Consider the following 19762-nt stretch of genomic DNA (forward strand, 5'->3'; position numbering starts at 1 on the left):
TAAATGTGTCTATAGCTGCTCTACTCAATTATAAATATATCCACCCCCATGTCAAGACTTCTGCGCCTATTTAAAGGGGGTTTCTATCAGAATTCCATTATCATTTACAAAGTTCATGACCGTTAGCACCATAGTTTTGAAGGGCTCTTGTCTTCATACTCACTGACCCCCAATTGGTGGTCAGTGCTCTGCAGGAGTTAATTGGCAAAGATAAGTTGTGTCAGAGGTCAGAGGGGTCACAACAATAATTATGAGCTGGGCAAATGTCTATGTGCTGTGCCAGTCAGCTGGGTGGTGGAGATAAAAGAAAAAAAAATTCTGATAGGGGTTTGCTATAAGCCACCAAACATAATGGAAGAGGCAGAAGATCAGTTACTGAGGTAAATAAACAAGGCAGCAAATCAGAATGATGTGATAATAATGGGGGACTTTAACTATCCTGATTTAAACTGGGAGACTGAAACCTGGGAATCTCATAAAGGAAACAGGTTTCTGACTATAGCTAAAGACAATTATCTGTCCCAAATGGTACAGGGCCCGACCAGAGGGGGCACCCTACTAGACTTAATATTAACCAACAGACCTGGCAGAGTAACTAATGTGCAGGTAGAAGGACACCTAGGACATAGTGATCATAATATAATACATTAGAACTTGTTCTTTAATAAGGAAATCTTCTCGAGGGGCCACAAAAACAATGAACTTCAGGAAGACAAAGTTTGATCAACTCAGATATAAAATGGGATAATGTCCTCAAAATCAAGAATACTGACACTAAATGGAAGACTTTGAAGAATATTTTAAATTCTCACTGTAAGAGGTATATACCTCCATTCATATCTATGGGAGGGGGCATGATGACCATCACGCCCCCTCCCATTGACATGAATGGTGGGTAAACTCTGTAAAACGGTAAACACTATAGAGGACAGTGCACTGTTACAAATGGATCTGGATAAGTTAGAGGTTTGGGCTGGGAAGTGGCAGATGAGGTTCAACACTGATAAATGTAAGGTAATGCACATGGGGAGGAAAAATGGGAAAAAAGTGTGTTAAATGGGAGCTCACTTGGCACGACTGACGGGGAAAAGGACTTAGGAGTCTTAGTTAACAGTAAATTTAGCTGTAGTGACCAGTGTTGGGCAGCTGCTGCCATGGCAAATAAAATCATGGGGTCATCAATAGGGGCATAGATGATTCTAAATAATTCTACCGCTGTACAAATTACTAGTCACACCACACATAGAATACTGTGTACAGTACTGGTCAGACCACACATAGAATACTGTGTACAGTACTGGTCAGACCACACATAGAATGCTGTGTACAGTACTGGTCAGACCACACATGGAATACTGTGTACAGTACTGGTCAGACCACACATAGAATACTGTATACAGTACTGGTCAGACCACACATGGAATACTGTGTACAGTACTGGTCAAACCACACATAGAATACTGTGTACAGTACTGGTCAGACCACACATAGAATACTGTGTACAGTACTGGTCAGACCACACATAGAATACTGTGCACGATACTGGTCAGACCACACATAGAATACTGTGTACAGTACTGGTCAGACCACACATAGAATACTGTGTACAGTACTGGTCAGACCACACATAGAATACTGTATACAGTACTGGTCAGACCACACATAGAATACTCTGTACAGCACTGGTCAGACCACACATAGAATGCTGTGTACAGTACTGGTAAGACCACACATAGAATACTGTGTACAGTACTGGTCAGACCACATATAGAATACTGTGTACAGCACTGGTCAGACCACACATAGAATACTGTGTACAGTACTAGTCAGACCACACATAGAATACTGTGTACAATATTGGTCAGACCACACATGGAATACTGTGTACAGTACTGGTCAGACCACACATAGAATACTGTGTACAGTACTGGTCAGACCACACATAGAATACTGTGTACAGTACTGATTAGACCACACATAGAATGCTGTGTACAGTACTGGTCAGACCACACATGGAATACTGTGTACAGTACTGGTCAGACCACACATAGAATACTGTATACAGTACTGGTCAGACCACACATGGAATACTGTGTACAGTACTGGTCAAACCACACATAGAATACTGTGTACAGTACTGGTCAGACCACACATAGAATACTGTGTACAGTACTGGTCAGACCACACATAGAATACTGTGCACGATACTGGTCAGACCACACATAGAATACTGTGTACAGTACTGGTCAGACCACACATAGAATACTGTGTACAGTACTGGTCAGACCACACATAGAATACTGTATACAGTACTGGTCAGACCACACATAGAATACTCTGTACAGCACTGGTCAGACCACACATAGAATGCTGTGTACAGTACTGGTAAGACCACACATAGAATACTGTGTACAGTACTGGTCAGACCACATATAGAATACTGTGTACAGCACTGGTCAGACCACACATAGAATACTGTGTACAGTACTAGTCAGACCACACATAGAATACTGTGTACAATATTGGTCAGACCACACATGGAATACTGTGTACAGTACTGGTCAGACCACACATAGAATACTGTGTACAGTACTGGTCAGACCACACATAGAATACTGTGTACAGTACTGATTAGACCACACATGGAATACTGTGTACAGTACTAGTCAGACCACACATAGAATACTGTGTACAATACTGGTCAGACCACACATGGAATACTGTGTACAGTACTGGTCAGACCACACATGGAATACTGTGTACAGTACTGGTCAGACCACACATAGAAAACTGTGTACAGTACTGGTCAGACCACACATAGAATACTGTGTACAGTACTGGTCAGACCACACATAGAATACTGTGTACAGTACTGGTCAGACCACACATGGAATACTGTGTACAGTACTGGTCAGACCACACATAGAATACTGTGTACAGTACTGGTCAGAGCACACATAGAATACTGTGTACAGTACTGGCCAGACCACACATAGAATACTGTGTACAGTACTGGTCAGACCACACGTGGAATACTGTGTACAGTACTGATCAGACCACACATAGAATACTGTGTACAGTACTGATCAGACCACACATAGAATACTGTGTACAGTACTGGTCAGAGCACACATAGAATACTGTGTACAGTACTGGCCAGACCACACATAGAATACTGTGTACAGTACTGGTCAGACCACACGTGGAATACTGTGTACAGTACTGATCAGACCACACATAAAATACTGTGTACAGTACTGGTCAGACAACACATAGAATACTGTGTACAGTACTGGTCAGACCACACATGGAATACTGTGTACAGTACTGGTCAGACCACACATAGAATACTGTGTACAGTACTGGTCAGACCACACATAGAATACTGTGTACAGTACTGGTCAGACCACACATAGAATACTGTGTACAGTACTGGTCAGACCACACGTGGAATACTGTGTACAGTACTGATCAGACCACACATAGAATACTGTGTACAGTACTGATCAGACCACACATAGAATACTGTGTACAGTACTGGTCAGAGCACACATAGAATACTGTGTACAGTACTGGCCAGACCACACATAGAATACTGTGTACAGTACTGGTCAGACCACACGTGGAATACTGTGTACAGTACTGATCAGACCACACATAAAATACTGTGTACAGTACTGGTCAGACAACACATAGAATACTGTGTACAGTACTGGTCAGACCACACATGGAATACTGTGTACAGTACTGGTCAGACCACACATAGAATACTGTGTACAGTACTGGTCAGACCACACATAGAATACTGTGTACAGTACTGGTCAGACCACACATAGAATACTGTGTACAGTACTGGTCAGACCACACATAGAATACTGTGTACAGTACTGGTCAGACCACACATAGAATACTGTGTACAGTACTGGTCAGACCACACATAGAATACTGTGTACAGTACTGGTCAGACCACACATAGAATACTGTGTACAGTACTGCTCAGACCGCTCATAGAATGCTGTGTACAGTACTGGTCAGACCACACATAGAATACTGTGTACAGTACTGGTCAGACCACACAGACCAGAAAGATTATCAGAATTAGGGTTATTTAGTTTAGAGAAAAGAAGGCTTAGGGGAGACCTAATAACTATGTATAAATATATCAGGGGACAGTACAGAGATCTCTCCATGATCTATTTATACCCAGGACTGTATCTATAACAAGGGGGCATCCTCTACGTCTAGAGGAAAGAAGATTTCTACACCAGCACAGATGGGGGTTCTTTACTGTAAGAGCAGTGAGACTGTGGAGTTCTCTGCCTGAGGAGGTGGTCATGGGGAACTCTGTAAAAGAGCTCAAAAAGGGGTCTGGATGCATTTTTGGAGAATAATAACTTTACAGGTTATGTATACTAGATTTATAGGGACAGAACGATGATCCAGGGATTTATTCTGATGCCTTATTTGGAGTCGGGAAGGAATTTTTACCTCTAGTATGAGGTTTTTTTTTGCCTTTCTCTGGATCAACTCAGTAGGGACTCATTAGGGTTATAGGTTGAACCTGATGGACTTTTTTCAACCTTATGAACTATATTACTATGTATTATACAGCTGTCCCTGCATTTCTTGGCCAATCAGCAATAGCAAATGTGTGATTTGCAATACTCTACAACCAGGACTCGGTTGTGCTGTAGGTTCTCCGGGATAGCTAAGTGGATAACTGACCGACTAGTTGTAAACTCACATTTCCACCTGTTGCAAAACTACAACTTCCAGCATGCCAAGACAGCCAAAGGCTATCCAGGCATGCTGGGAGTTGTAGTTTTGCGGCAGTTGCAGGCACACTAGTTGGGAAACACTGGTTACACATGTTACGCTAACAACAAACTCCGCATTGCTACATCCATAAATTCATTCATAATTACGTTTGTCTTTTGACTTGAGCTGTGATGACACTGTCAGCGGTGTAGAATTCCACCTTTCATTAGGAAATAACCATCTTGATGAATGTACTTTAACTGGGTAATTATAGCGTTTGTGTGCCTTTCGCTGTCTAGGCATGCTGAGAGTTGTAATTTTGTAACAGTTGGAGACACCCTGGTTGGGAAACTCTCTTTAAGAGATTGGAGGGGAATGCTCTAGACCCGGCTTCTCTAAAGCAGTGTTTTTCAACCTTTTTTGTGCAAAGGCACACTTTTTTCATGAAAAAAATCTCTGTACCTATATACCTGTATCTCTGTACCTATATCAGTATTTCCCAACAGCCTTTGGCTGTCCGGGCATGCTTGGAATTGTAGTTTTGCAACAGCTGGAGGCACACTGGTTGGGAAACACTGGCCTATATTGACTATATATAAAGTAATTCTCTTGAATAGAAATCAAATAAACAAAAATAAATTATTTTATAATTGTTCATATTTCTGTTTACTTGTGCGAAATTAGGTCCAGTATAGTCCCCCCACATTAGGCCCAGTATAGTCCCCCCACATTAGGCCCAGTATAGTCCCCCCACATTAGGCCCAGTATAGTCCCCCCACATTAGGCCCAGTATAGTTCCCCCACATTAGGCCCAGTATAGTCCCCCCACATTAGGCCCAGTATAGTCCCCCCACATTAGGTCCAGTATAGTCCCCCCACATTAGGCCCAGTATAGTTCCCCCACATTAGGTCCAGTATAGTCCCCCCACATTAGGCCCAGTATAGTCCCCCCACATTAGGCCCAGTATAGTCCCCCCACATTAGGTCCAGTATAGTCCCCCCACATTAGGCCCAGTATAGTCCCCCCACATTAGGCCCAGTATAGTCCCCCCCCCCACATTAGGCCCAGTATAGTCCCCCCACATTAGGTCCAGTATAGTCCCCCCACATTAGGCCCAGTATAGTTCCCCCACATTAGGTCCAGTATAGTTCCCCCACAGACATACAGCCTTCAGCCATACAGTGTATGGGTGGAGGCTGTATGCCTGTGTACTGCCCCACTTCGGTGTTCCGAGCACCGCTCCTCCGGTCCGGCTATAGCAGTAGGTCCCAGGACCGGAGGAGCGGTGCTCGGAACACCGAAGGAGACGCGCCGCTGGTAACACTTACCAAGTTGACAGCGCGCGTCCTCCTCGCTGCTCCGGTCCTCCGCGATTGTTGCTATGGGCGCACGCATGGGATATCAGTGACGTCCCTGCGTGCGCTACCTCCCGGCGGTCCCCGGCGGGTGTTTTTCCCACGGCACACCTTACACTATGTCACGGCACACTAGTGAGCCGCGGTACAGTGGTTGAAAAACACTGCTCTAAAGAAAGGAAAATTAAGTTTTATTTTGGCGTCATGAACAAGATTCCAAGCATTGCAGTGATAACCCTAAAGCTCTAAGCCCCTAAAGGCTGTCGGGGCATGCTGGGAGTTATAGCTTTGCAGCAGCTGCAGGCACTCTGCTTGGGAAACACTGTTTTAGATAATCACAAGCTGGGTCTATAGTCTTAGGTAAAACCACTTTACCCGAACAACAATTTCTGCACTGCTACATCTGTAAATCCGTTCAAAATTGTGTTTGCCTTTTGACGCAAGCAATGATGACACGGTCAGTGATGTAGAATTGCGACTTTCATTAGGAAATAACAGTATTGAAGAATGTACTTTAATGGGGTAATTATAGCATTCGTGTGATTGCGGACCCGCAGAGGCACAGCTTGCAGTAACCTCAGCAGTGTATCTAAGCTGGGTCATTAAATTATATATTGCTGGGGACCCGCAGGCCTTCCACAAAGGTCTTAAATCCAATTTTATGATTATTGCGTTCCGTGTTATTGTGTTGACTTGATCCCATTTGCTTTTTTTAAAGGACCAGTGTGTTTAGAAATATTTTTCTGGTACTGCTATATTATAGGGGTACTCTGCCGGATAGACCCCCCCCCCCATCCTATCTCCTATCTTTTGGTATGGGATAAGATGTCTAGAGGCGGGGTACCCCTTTAACATAGAATTTCTCTCGCGGTTCAGTTTTCTCAATTAAGAGAAGCCCCACCTCCACCTCCTTCTTCATTCATTCATGTATTGTATTCATGGAATCTCGAGACTAGTACAGCTATAGTTCCCGCCTACAAAGTATTCTTTACTAACAGTGATATAAAGGGTATATATATATATATATGTCTTTATATGTCTTTCCTGTTTCATCGCCTGATCATAACCAGACATGACCTCGGCTGTGAGCTAAATAGTATAACTAATTACAATTTACAGCACGTTGAAAAGTGACAACTCCTTGAAGCTAATAGGGAAAAAAACTAGAAGATAGCTATGACAATTATATCAGCGCAGTTCTATTATTATACGTGACAGTACCGTTTACAGTCTGTGGGAAGCAATTCATAGAAAGGCTTCGGAGGCTGAGCTTGGTTTTATAATTGGAACTGGAAATATCTAGACAGTGTCTCAACATCAGGTTCCCTCATATATGGCTCCAATATTAATGCTGTCCCTAAGCAGTTCTGTTCCTAACACCCCATAGATGCCCTGGTTTAGACTGTCACCATAAGTCCCTTATCTTCTACCCCAGATTTACATGCCCTCATAGGACTATATCTACCCCAGATTTAGATGCCTTCATTGGACTATATCTACCCCAGATTTACATGCCCTCATAGGACTATATCTACCCCAGATTTACATGCCCTCATAGGACTATATCTACCCCAGATTTACATGCCCTCATAGGACTATATCTACCCCAGATTTATATGCCCTCATAGGACTATATCTACCCCAGATTTAGATGCCTTCATAGGTGTTTCAATCTCTCATGGCCCCTCATTTAGTTATCTAGTGTTTGGTCCTGGCTTAACAACCTTCTATCCATATCTGGTGATGTATTGGTCATCCTTGGTGATCCAGCAGTCATCCATGTTGGTCTAGTGGTTTTTTGTTGGTGATCCAGGGCTTGGTCCTTGACATCTTGATCCTACCCTGCCAGTCACTATATCTGATCTTACAAGGGCTTGAGTTTTCTGATATTGAGGATCTATATCTGATGATTTTTTGGTCATCATAGTTAATAGTTGTTCATAATGACGTGTCTATTGCTCTGCATCTCTTGATAAATTGGTCAAAAGGGTCTATATCTGATTTATTGTCTGATTTATTGTCATTGTCCTCACGACCTATCATCCATATCTGGTTGTTTATTGGTGATCCAGCAGTCATCCATAGTGATCATGTGGTTTGTCTCTCATCTGGTGATCCAGTGCTCTGACCTTCTTGACAATTTGGTCATTATAGTCTATATAGGATATTGTGTCCTTTCCTGGTTGTTCATTGGTCACACTTGGAGATTATTTATTCATGCTGATGGAGTGGTTTGTTCCTGGTCATCTATTGCTCAGCCTCTCATGCGTAATTGGTCAACAAGATCCATTTCTGATCATACGAGGGCTTTAGTGTTCTTTTCTGAGGGTCTTGTATCTATATCCACATTGGTGTTCCTCTGTGATCCCGCAGTCATCCATAATGATCGAGTTCTGTAGTTTGTCACTTGTCTGGGGTGCTTAGTCCTTCTTGGTCCTCTCCTGATGACCATTGGTCTATATCTGGGGCAGTTTCCTCTCCTGATGACCATTGGTCTATATCTGGGGCAGTTTCCTCTCCTGATGATCTTGTATCCATAACTGGTTATTTATTAATCATCCTTTTTGATCCAGAAGGTCCAGCAACCTGACAGATGCCCAAAAACCTCACTCGCTGGATTTTCAGTATCTGTCAGGTCGTGACAACTAGTGGGACACTATGCTCTTTGATTATGCGACCTCTGTCATGGCCATGAAGGGGTAAAGCTGAGTGACACCTCTAAGTGTGCGGATTCCATCATTTTTGCCAAGGATCATAATAAACAGCTAAAAGCCACTTGGACAATGTCTTCATATTGTGTCTGAGATTCCTGTATATGTTATATAATCTCCTATTCCACAGACACTGGAAGGTGATAATGGTTGCGTGTGAGTTTTCGTACCCTCTCCAGTGTGAGAAACCTGTGACCTCTTACTGTTTATTTATACCATTTTAGCAGCTTTTTGAGTAAATGACCTGTATGAAATGGAAAGTTGACAAATACAGAAGTTATGCCATTAATCATTTTCATACCAAAAGGCTGTTAATAGCTTTTTGTAGAGTAATATACAGTTTCCCTGTGTATTACCCTCTTCACACTCTCCATGACACCCTTGGTGCTACTGCTAATCTGTGCTGAATCAGTCTCCTGCCCTCTCTGGCAGCTGACAATATAATTTATCCAGTTTTTCTGAGAGGAAGAAGGCAGAAAGCTCTTTATTTGAGAGATGTGAGGGGCACAAGGAGGGCACTATTACCATTTGGGGCACAATAATGGGGAGTTTGTTTGGCAATTCTGAACAGATTTGTTGTGGCTGGAAGAAGTCATCATGGCGGTCTGGGCAGGATGGGAAAGATAAATAACTCCAGTCAGAGAAGATGCCCTGGGATTCACTGCTCTAAAGTAGACCTGGGGTGGTGCCCCTCAATAGAGGTGTAAGTTAGGGCACAGTCACCCATGAGTAAAGTAGTTTATGCTATGGCAGATTTTTTGCACGTTTCATATCGGGGTCTGTGGCCCTTTAATAAAGTAGGAAACGTCAGAACGTGTCTGTCACTCACAGGGTTTGACACTAAAGTCCAGATTTCCTCTCACCAAGCAAAAATGAAAAAGTTGAAGAAGCATAAAATCCTATTAGATTTCATATCGATCGGAAGGCGTCCAGCAGGGGGAGGGAAGAAGGTGACAGTATTATACAGAGCCTGTCATCTGAGAGACAGCGGGGGCACCAATCTGCCTCACATCTATATCACAACTATCTACCTAACTATCTATCTATATCACAACTATCTATATCACATCTATCTATCTATATCACATCTATCTATCTATATCACATCTATCTATCTATATCACATCTATCTATCTACCTATTTATCTATCTACCTATCTATCTCATATCTTTCTATTTTACTATCTATCTCATATCTATCTATCTCATATCTATATATCTAATAACTATCTATCTCATATCTATCTATCTCATATCTATCTATCTCATATCTATCTATCTATCTCATATCTATCTATCTATCTCATATCTATCTATCTCTCTATCTATCTATCTATCTATCTACCTATCACATATCTTTCTATTTTACTATCTATTTCATATCTATCTATCTCATATCTATCTATCTCATATCTATCTATCTATCTCATATCTATCTATCTCATATCTATCTATCTCATATCTATCTATCTATCTCATATCTATCTATCTATCTCATATCTATCTCATATCTATCTATCTATCTCATATCTATCTATCTATCTCATATCTGTCTATCTATCTCATATCTATCTATCTCATATCTATCTATCTATCTCATATCTATCTATCTCATATCTATCTATCTCATATCTATCTATCTATCTATCTCTCTCATATCTATCTCTCTATCTATCTATCTATCTATCTATCTATCTATCTACCTATCTATCTCATATCTTTCTATTTTACTATCTATCTCATATCTATCTATCTCATATCTATATATCTAATAACTATCTATCTCATATCTATCTCTCTCATATCTATCTCAGATCGATCTGTCTCAGATGTATCTAACCTATCTCATATCTATCTATCTATCTCATATCTATCTATCATCTATCTATCTCATATCTATCTATCTCATATCTATCTATCATCTATCTATCTCATATCTATCTATCGATCTCATATCTATCTATCTCATATCTATCTATCTCATATCTATCTATCTCATATCTATCTATCTCATATCTATCTCATATCTATCTCATATCTATCTATCTCATATATATCTATCTCATATCTATCTATCTATCACATATCTATCTCATATCTATCTCATATCTATCTATCTATCTCATATCTATCTCATATCTATCTCATATCTATCTATCTATCACATATCTATCTCATATCTATCTCATATCTATCTATCTATCTCATATCTATCTCATATCCATCTCATATCTATCTATCTCATATCTATCTATCTCATATCTATCTATCTATCTCATATCTATCTATCTCATATCTATCTATCTCATATCTATCTATCTCATATCTATCTATCTCATATCTATCTATCTCATATCTATCTCATATCCATCTCATATCTATCTATCTATCTATCTATCTCATATCTATCTATCTCATATCTATCTATCTCATATCTATCTATCTCATATCCATCTCATATCTATCTATCTACCTACCATACATCTATTTATATATTTCTCTCTCTTTTACTTTGCAACCTGCAGCAGTTCCAGACCATCAGATCATTCCCCTCTAGTCCAGCATGCTATATAGCAGTTTACCTGGATTTCCAGACCATTTTGCCCCAGATTAATGGAATTACATCATAATCCCATATATATGAGGCAGACTTTATTACGATCAGCCCCATCCTGCTGACCTTTCCTATCTGGGGGCCCTATTGACAGCACAGGCTTCTTCCATGTCTTCAGAAATAAGTGAATAAGAGAATTGTGGCCCCTGTTATAATTTGGCCTGTGTATTCCATAAATCTAGTCAGACATTTGGGTAGACCCCATATTATTAATATTACCCTCTAGAATCTATAGCACATGCCGCTTCCTGAATACAATGCCAGAACTAAAGTGAAGACTGACACATATATAGGCATTCCACTTAGTGACAACCTATATGATTGCTTTACTGCCTGTCTGTCTTATAGTAATGAGCTTATACTGCCATACAGTGCTATATAGTAAACATGTGAGTCTGTAATAGTAACAGTAGTTTATAGGATACAGTCATAATATTAACAGTATTGAGGCAGGGCAGTGAAAGGGTTAAGCATGCAGGTACCTGTGCGGAGGAGGCTCATCCTCACCAAGGATTTACATTATATGTCAGTGAAAGAGGCAAAACAAATGCCAAAAGCCTCCCTGGAAACCACACAATAAAGACTAACCTATTGCTTCTAAGTGAGATATAAGATAGATAGATACATAGATATGAGATAGATAGATAGATAGATATGAGATAGATAGATAGACATGAGATAGATATGAGATAGATATGAGATAGATAGATAGATATGCGATAGATAGATAGATAGATATGAGATAGATATGAGATAGATAGATAGATAGATAGATATGAGATAGATATGAGATAGATAGATATGAGATAGATATGAGATAGATAGATAGATATGAGATAGATAGATATGGGATAGATAGATAGATATAAGAGATATGAGATAGATATAAGAGATATGAGATAGATAGATATGAGAGATAGATAGATAGATATGAGATAGATAGATATGAGATAGATAGATAGATATGAGATAGATAGATATGAGATCGATAGATAGATATGAGATAGATATGAGATAGATAGATAGATATGAGATAGATAGATATGAGATAGATATGAGATATGAGATAGATATGAGATAGATAGATATGAGATCGATAGATAGATATGAGATAGATATGAGATATGAGATAGATAGATATGAGATAGATAGATATGAGATAGATATGAGATCGATAGATAGATGAGATAGATATGAGATATGAGATAGATAGATAGATAAATATGGGATAGATAGATATCAGATATATGAGATAGATATAAGAGATATGAGATAGATAGATAGATATGAGATAGATAGATAGATAGATAGATAGATATAAGATAGATAGATAGATATGAGATAGATAGATAGATAGATATGAGATAGATAGATAGATATTAGATAGAGAGATATCAGATAGATAGACAGACGGTTAGATAGATAGATATGAGTTACATATGAGATGGATAGATATGAGATAGATAGATAATAGATAGATAGATATGAGATAGATAGATAGATATAAGAGATATGAAATAGATAGATATATATGAAATAGATAGATATAAGAGATATCAGAGATATATAGATATGAGAAAGATAGATAGATAGATAGATATGATATGGATAGATTTGAGATAGATAGATATGAGATAAATAGATAGATATAAGATGTATAGATATGAGATAGATAGATATGAAATAGATAGATATGAGAGATAGATAGAAAAAATAGCAGTAGAGCAGCACAACCAAAATAAAATAAATAGCCTGTTGGCCCTGGTCGCAGGCCCAAAGTCCAGACAAAAAAAAAAAAAAAGCAAATGACTGCAGCACTCACAAATAGTAGAAGAAAGTGTGGGTATCTTTATTCCATGCCAAAATACAGATGCAACGTTTCTGCTGCCTGTGCAGCCTTTCTCAAGCTTTCTCAATCTGTATTTTTGCATGGAATAAAGCTTGCTTTTTTTATTTTTTATTTTTTAGATATATAGATAAAAAGCAATAAAATTCAGCAGCACATGATTTCAAAAAAATCCAAGAATTTATTCACAAAAAAAGAGTGTCAGTAGCAACGTTTCAGCTAGCTCTCCTAGCCATTCTCAAGCTCCTAGGAGAGCTAGCTGAAACATTGATACTGACACTCTTTTTTTGTGAATAAATTCTTGGATTTTTTTGGAATCGTGTGCTGCGGACATTCTATTGTTTTGTACTTCATATGGCTGCGTGCTCCTTAATCTTTTTTTGCTTTTAAGACATGTTGCTTTCCTTCTTTCATATAGATAGATAGATAGATATGAGATAGATTCATGAAGAATATTTATTGACAGATATTTTATGTTGTGGTAAATAACTTCAGGATGTAGAAGTAAGGTGCAGATGGTGGGTTCTATGAAGTGGAGAAAATTTATAAAAACCAGGAGGTATATATGGTTATATGGAATATGTGGCTAAAAAGCTGCAATGAAACTATTGAAATATGGTCTTCTTAAAGGGGTACTCCGCCCCTAGACTTCTTATAAGATGTCAGATCGCTGCGGTCCCGCTGCTGGGGACCCCCGGGATCCCCGCTGCGGCACCCCGCTCTCATTACAGCACAGAGCGAGTTTGCTCTGTGCGTAATGACGGGCGATACGGGGGACGGAGCAGCGTGACGTCATGGCTCCGCCCCTCGTGACATCACGGCCCGTCCCCTTAATGCAAGTCTATGGGAGGGGGCGTGACGACCGCCACGCCCCCTCCCATAGACTTGTATTGAAAGGCGGGCCGTGACGTCACGAGGGGCAGAGCCATGACGTAACGATGCTCCGGCCACTGTACTGCCCGTCATTACGTGCAGAGCGAACTCGCTCTGTGCTGTAATGAGAGCAGGGTGCCGCAGCGGGGATCCCAGGGCTCCCCAGCAGCGGGACCGCAGCGATCTGACATCTTATCCCCTATCCTTTGGATAGGGGATAAGATGTCTAGGGACGGAGTACCCCTTTAAGGAGTGGTCGGTCCTCTCCATGATGTTATCTAGTTCTTCATGATAGGATTTATGAGCCATTGGCCACATAAGTCTACGACTGGATCCTTACATTATTTTGAGGTCTTTTCTTCCATGGAAGGGTCCCTTAGTTTGGTAGAAGCTAATGTTCTATCATGACTAAAACTGATGGGCAAACAGAGACCCATAAATAATGTTATGATGTGATAAAAAAACTTCTGTGGTCTGCATCAGAATCCTGACCCCAATAATATCCAACCTCAAATCAAGGTCCAAGACCAATATGAGTGCCCAAGAGACATGGAAATCCTCAGCAGAAGAATGGAGACTATTATGGTACAATATGCAAATATGGATGTGATGTTGGGTCAGAATACATTTGCCCATCTGGTAGTCTCAGTAGCTCATCTGGGTTAATAAGTCAGAACCTCCACTTATTTTTAAAAATGAAAGGTTTTCATAGATCAGTCATGTACCCAAACTTCTAAATCACTAAGTGAGTTTTCTTTGGAGCCACTATTGATTTGACTGCAGTTTTACTGCTCCTACCTGACACTGACTTCACTGAAATCTCCGGCCAGTGCAAAACAGGTCAAGATACAACATGGCCAAAACCTTCATTATGGTCTCAACAGGGATATTAATTCTACTTTTACTTTTTTGAGTGCACGTATGGCCATATTACGTCAGCACGGTATAGCACTATTATTTCGCCACCATTTGGCAACATTACATGGGCTCCTTATTGTATTATTCTACAACTATGTAGGGATGTATTCCAAAATGTTAAGTCAAGGACACCTTCCTCGAATTTTGGTTGTCCACTGAGCACCATGCCCTATTATTTTTATACTCCAGCTCATGGACTTAAAGGGGTTCTCCAGCATAAGGTGATTTTAGTACATACCTGGCAGACAGTAATGGACATGCTTAGGAAAGATCTGCGCTTGTCTTGGGGCTAAATGGCTATGTTGTGAGATTACCAGAACACTGTGGCTAGCTTTTTGTGAACTGGTATTTCCTGTTTGACTTTGTTTGACTACAAATCCCACAATTCCATTTTCCTCCCTCCCACACATCCGCCACCCCAACCTTTGAAACATAAATGAGCTGCATCCATTCAAAAGACCTGTGGTTTTCAATCAGGGTGCCTACAGCTGTTGAATTAGTTGCAGATTGATCTCTCTGCCGCCAAGCGATCGCTCCACCCATTGAAGCAGACAAGGCTCCCTGTCATCAGCTGACTAGTGAGTCAGGTCTCGGCCGCATTGCAAGCTGGGAAAAATCTGAGACAACAGTCATTTTGTATGCTGATAAAAATAAATATTGGAGTGAAAATCACAGAAGAATTGTGAGAAAACCGTCACACACAGGTACAGACACTATATTATGAACTACACTAACTCTACAGCCCCTGTAGCATAGTCAGATAAAAAAAAAAATCCCGGAATACCCCTTTAAGGGCAAAACCTACAAAACTAATACATGGTCATTATTTCAAGTTTTGCTCAAACAGTAGCGCTGCCACAACATCTGTGGCCACAGGGGAAGAGTCCCAGGTGTCAAGCAAACCCAGAAGCCTAGTAGAAGACTACATAGGGATGACTATTTTCTCTCAATCTGATGCTTTCTAGCACTTGGAAAGTTGAGATTTTGAGATTCTATCTTTTGGTTGTGGCCAGTAGCCATTGATGGTGGTATGACCCAGAGCTTGGGGAACTAAGTCTGGCAGAAGTGTGGGTGCTGGACTGCTGGGTTGCTCCCACTGTGGTCTCTGGTGTTGCATCGGCGGTGGTCACCACGTAGCACTACACTTGAAATAAGTGGTCAGGAAGTGGGCAAGTAGAATTAAACAATTTAATAAAATTTTATACCACCAACTTTTTGTTTGTTTGTTTTAAAACTTTGTAGAGAAGCAGTTGATAGATGTATAACATGCGGATGTGCGGGCGGCCATGTCTTGTTATGTATTACTCTTGTTCAGCGCAAGATCCAGCGCAAGTAAAAACCCCAAGCCAAGAGGTAGAAGACAGTTTCCCTCATTTTCTGGCGATGTTCACCCACAGTATTTTGGGCCATTAGTTTTGGCCCGTAAAACAACCAAAGAAACGTCCCTAAAAACAACCGTATTTTTCCTATTAAATTCTCCTGGATCAAATGCGGAAACGGCTCTTTGGTGCACACATAAAATTTTTAGGGCCATAAAACTAAGTGTAGGGTCTTTTTTATTTTTTTTTTTGGCCAAAACAGTTTCGTTAATGCAGATATTTGGTATGGAATTTGAGATATATTTTTGGTCTATAAATATAGCCAAAAACATCCCATCCCATGGTGTGTGAACAAAAATAAAAATACCTTCTGACTCCAAAACTGATTCAGGGAATCACAATCTTCTGTACAGGCTTCCGCTGTCCAAGACGAGCTGGAGTGATGACCCACTCAGCCAGTAGGCCATGATGCTCACTTGTCTTCAAAATGGAGAGTTGCTCGGTGCATGGATGCAACCAGGTCCCTTCTGAACTTTTGTTGTGACTTTATCATGATCACTTCCTCTGGCAGAGGCTTCCATAGTCTCATTGCTCTTACAGTAAAGAATCTATGGTCTGTGCTGGTGTAGAAACCTTCTTTCCTATTCGCATAGAGCATTGGTCTCCTAACTGTGGACCTCTAGATGTTGCAAAACTACAACTCCCAGTATACCCGGACAGCCATTGGCCGGTTTGTAATATAGTCTCAATGCTCTTACAGTAAAGAATCCCCCGTCTGTGCTGGTGTAGAAACCTTTTTTCCTCTAGGTATAGAGCAGTGGATTCCAAACTGTGGACTTCAAGATGTTGCAAAACTACAACTCCCATACTGGGAGTCGTAGTTTTGCAACAGCTGGTGGTCCTTAATTTGGAGACCACTGGCGTAGAGGATGCCCCCGTTATAGATACAGGCCAGACCCCGACCCCATCATTTTTTCAACCCAAATAATCCAAATTTTTATAATAGGCGAAATTCCCTTTTCCATTCTCTGTTGTTCACACAACCTAAATTATGGAATTGTATTATCAGCAATTGCCTCGTATGCATCTATTTGGTCATAGAATTGCTGTTGCGAGCCCTGTCTACATTGACACAATAAAGATACTGCTAAAGGGAAGCTGTGTACTGCACACAGTGCCAGGAAGAGCAGTCAGAGGGAATTTAATGTCACCCCTTCACCACTGAGCAGAAACGGTGGCACTTGGCCTGGTAGATGTGTATTAGGGAATCGCTCGTAATACAATTCCAATACGCATTAGAGTGGTCTTCAATGTGGAGCGTCACTTTAATAGCCATCAAGACAGTTGAGAGATCAGTGCGGAATTTCTACCGCCAACTATAAATAGAGACAGCAACTATTAAGCGGATGATTGGGGAGAGCTAATAAACAGCAAAGCCCGCAGGTAGGGGTGACATGATCACAGGCTGTTTATTCTTTTAAAGGGACAGTACCCAATTAATATAATTCCCTTCCCAGGTCTCTGGGATTACACACGAATCTCACGTCTCTCCAAAATCCAATCAGGGCAATTCTAAAAGGATACATAGCAGACACTGAAAGGGTTAAATGATCTAGGGTTAGCCCGCCCCTGCTGTCACTTACCAGAGTGGTGGGGGGGTCCCCCTGCAGCGAGCTGGCGGCTGATCCTGAACCTGAGACCGGCACATCTCACTTGATGTCCCTGACACATGTCATGCCGATAGACTCCGACCCGTAGTCATACTGATTGCTGGAGGACATGGAGCGACCCCAGGAAGAGCACTGCAGGCTAGAGCCCCGTTTCTTGAAGGAGGAGGTGAACCTGTAGAACTTCTTGTGGCGGTTCTTCAGATATTCCCTGTAGTTTTTGGTGAGGAGGGTGTACAGGAAAGGATTGATGCAGCTGTTGCTGTAGGTCAGGCAGGTGACCAGGTAGTTAATGCACTTTTGGGTTTGAGACGAGAGTGGGGGGGACATGTCGTAAAGTCGTATTAGCTGCCAGATCCAAAAAGGCAAGAAGCAAGCCCAGAAGACCAGGACAATGCTAAAGATCATGATGAGCACCTTCTGTTTTGGGGACCTCTTGTTCTCTTTCTTATTGATGGGGTTCCTCTGGGATTCCAGATAAGTCCTGGCCAACCTGGTGTACAAGTACCCAATGACCATTCCTGGCGCCATGATGCTCGTACTGAAGAGTACCGTCAAGTAAGTCCTGTAGGCATCCTCACTCCAAGTTGGAGCGCACATCCTTTTCACCCCTTTTCCCTCTCCTTCTCTAAGAGTCATCATGATCATCATAGGCAAAGTGAGCAGAAGAGACAGCACCCACACGGCGATGGCCATGGACTTCCGATAACCCTTGGACCTTCTGACTGTGTCCAGAGGTTTGGTTACCGCCATATACCTCTCGGTACACATGACGGTAAGGGTGAATATGCTAGCATGCATGGTAAACAGGTCCAAACTCAGCAATATCCTGCACCCGATGTCCCCGAAGTACCAGTCTTTGACGAAAGACGTGCAGACGATGAACGGGATACTGGACAGGTAGAGGAGGTCGGCCAGGGCCAGGTTGATGATGGAGATGTACATGGATGCAGCATATCTCATAGACTGACACATGACCACCAAGGTATACACGTTTCCTACCATTCCAGCTACGTACATCAGAGATAGGATGGTGCCAAAGGTTGCCGTAATGATTAATTCCTCCATGCTGTAGCCCCGAAGGTCCTGGTTGGAAAAGTTCCCCGGGCCGGAAGAGTTGGGCTCCATTTGAGAATCAGTGCAGCCGGCCCGGGGAAGGGACCGTCTTGTGGAAAAGACTGAGGTTTCTCAATAGCTTAGAACTGCAAAGGAGAAAGCGAGAGCAGGAGGGAGGGGGAGGGAGGAGGTGGTGACGACAACGCTGCTCTCCCTCACTGTCTTCTTCATCCTGCCCTATCTTCTTACTTCACGGACCTCTTGTTCTCTATCCCTTCCTTTGTGTCTGGCTCTTGTTCGGCCCTCGATCCATCACATTTTCCCTTGTGTCATGTTCTCCACCTCCCGTCTGGTTGTTTGTCCTCTTCTCCTATTGCACTTGTCTCGTTCTTCCCCTTTTTAGACTATACTATACTTTTTCCTATTTCCCGTAACTTTTTATAATGTTGCCCATATTCCTCTATTCTTTACCTATCTGTCTTCTGCCCTTCCTCTCTAGCCATGGCTTGTCTACTGAATGTTTTTGGAACACAGATGTAGCTGAGCTGAGTTTGCTGCATAGTACAATTTATGGTGGTATTTTATTGGGTTATTTGTGGATTGGCACATCAGCACTTGTCCCTTGGTAGGGGCCTGAAGGATGG

General features: G+C 41.4%; 2 protein-coding genes across 15 annotated transcripts in view; one reads left to right on the forward strand and one right to left on the reverse strand.

The window, feature by feature from the left end:
- Window positions 1-19574, reverse strand: part of LOC130297723 (urotensin-2 receptor-like) — a 47365-nt gene extending 27791 nt beyond the window's left edge. For both annotated transcript variants that reach the window (XM_056550511.1, XM_056550510.1), the window contains exon 1: window positions 18039-19574. In XM_056550511.1, coding sequence (XP_056406486.1) covers window positions 18105-19190 — 1086 coding nt within the window. In that variant the 5' untranslated portion in view covers window positions 19191-19574 and the 3' untranslated portion in view covers window positions 18039-18104. The remainder of the gene's footprint in view (window positions 1-18038) is intronic.
- Window positions 1-19762, forward strand: part of OGFOD3 (2-oxoglutarate and iron dependent oxygenase domain containing 3) — a 452864-nt gene that overhangs the window by 126411 nt on the left and 306691 nt on the right. The window lies entirely within an intron of this gene.

This window comes from Hyla sarda, chromosome 13 (genome assembly GCF_029499605.1).
Source record: "Hyla sarda isolate aHylSar1 chromosome 13, aHylSar1.hap1, whole genome shotgun sequence".
NCBI classification, from domain to species: Eukaryota; Metazoa; Chordata; class Amphibia; order Anura; family Hylidae; genus Hyla; species Hyla sarda.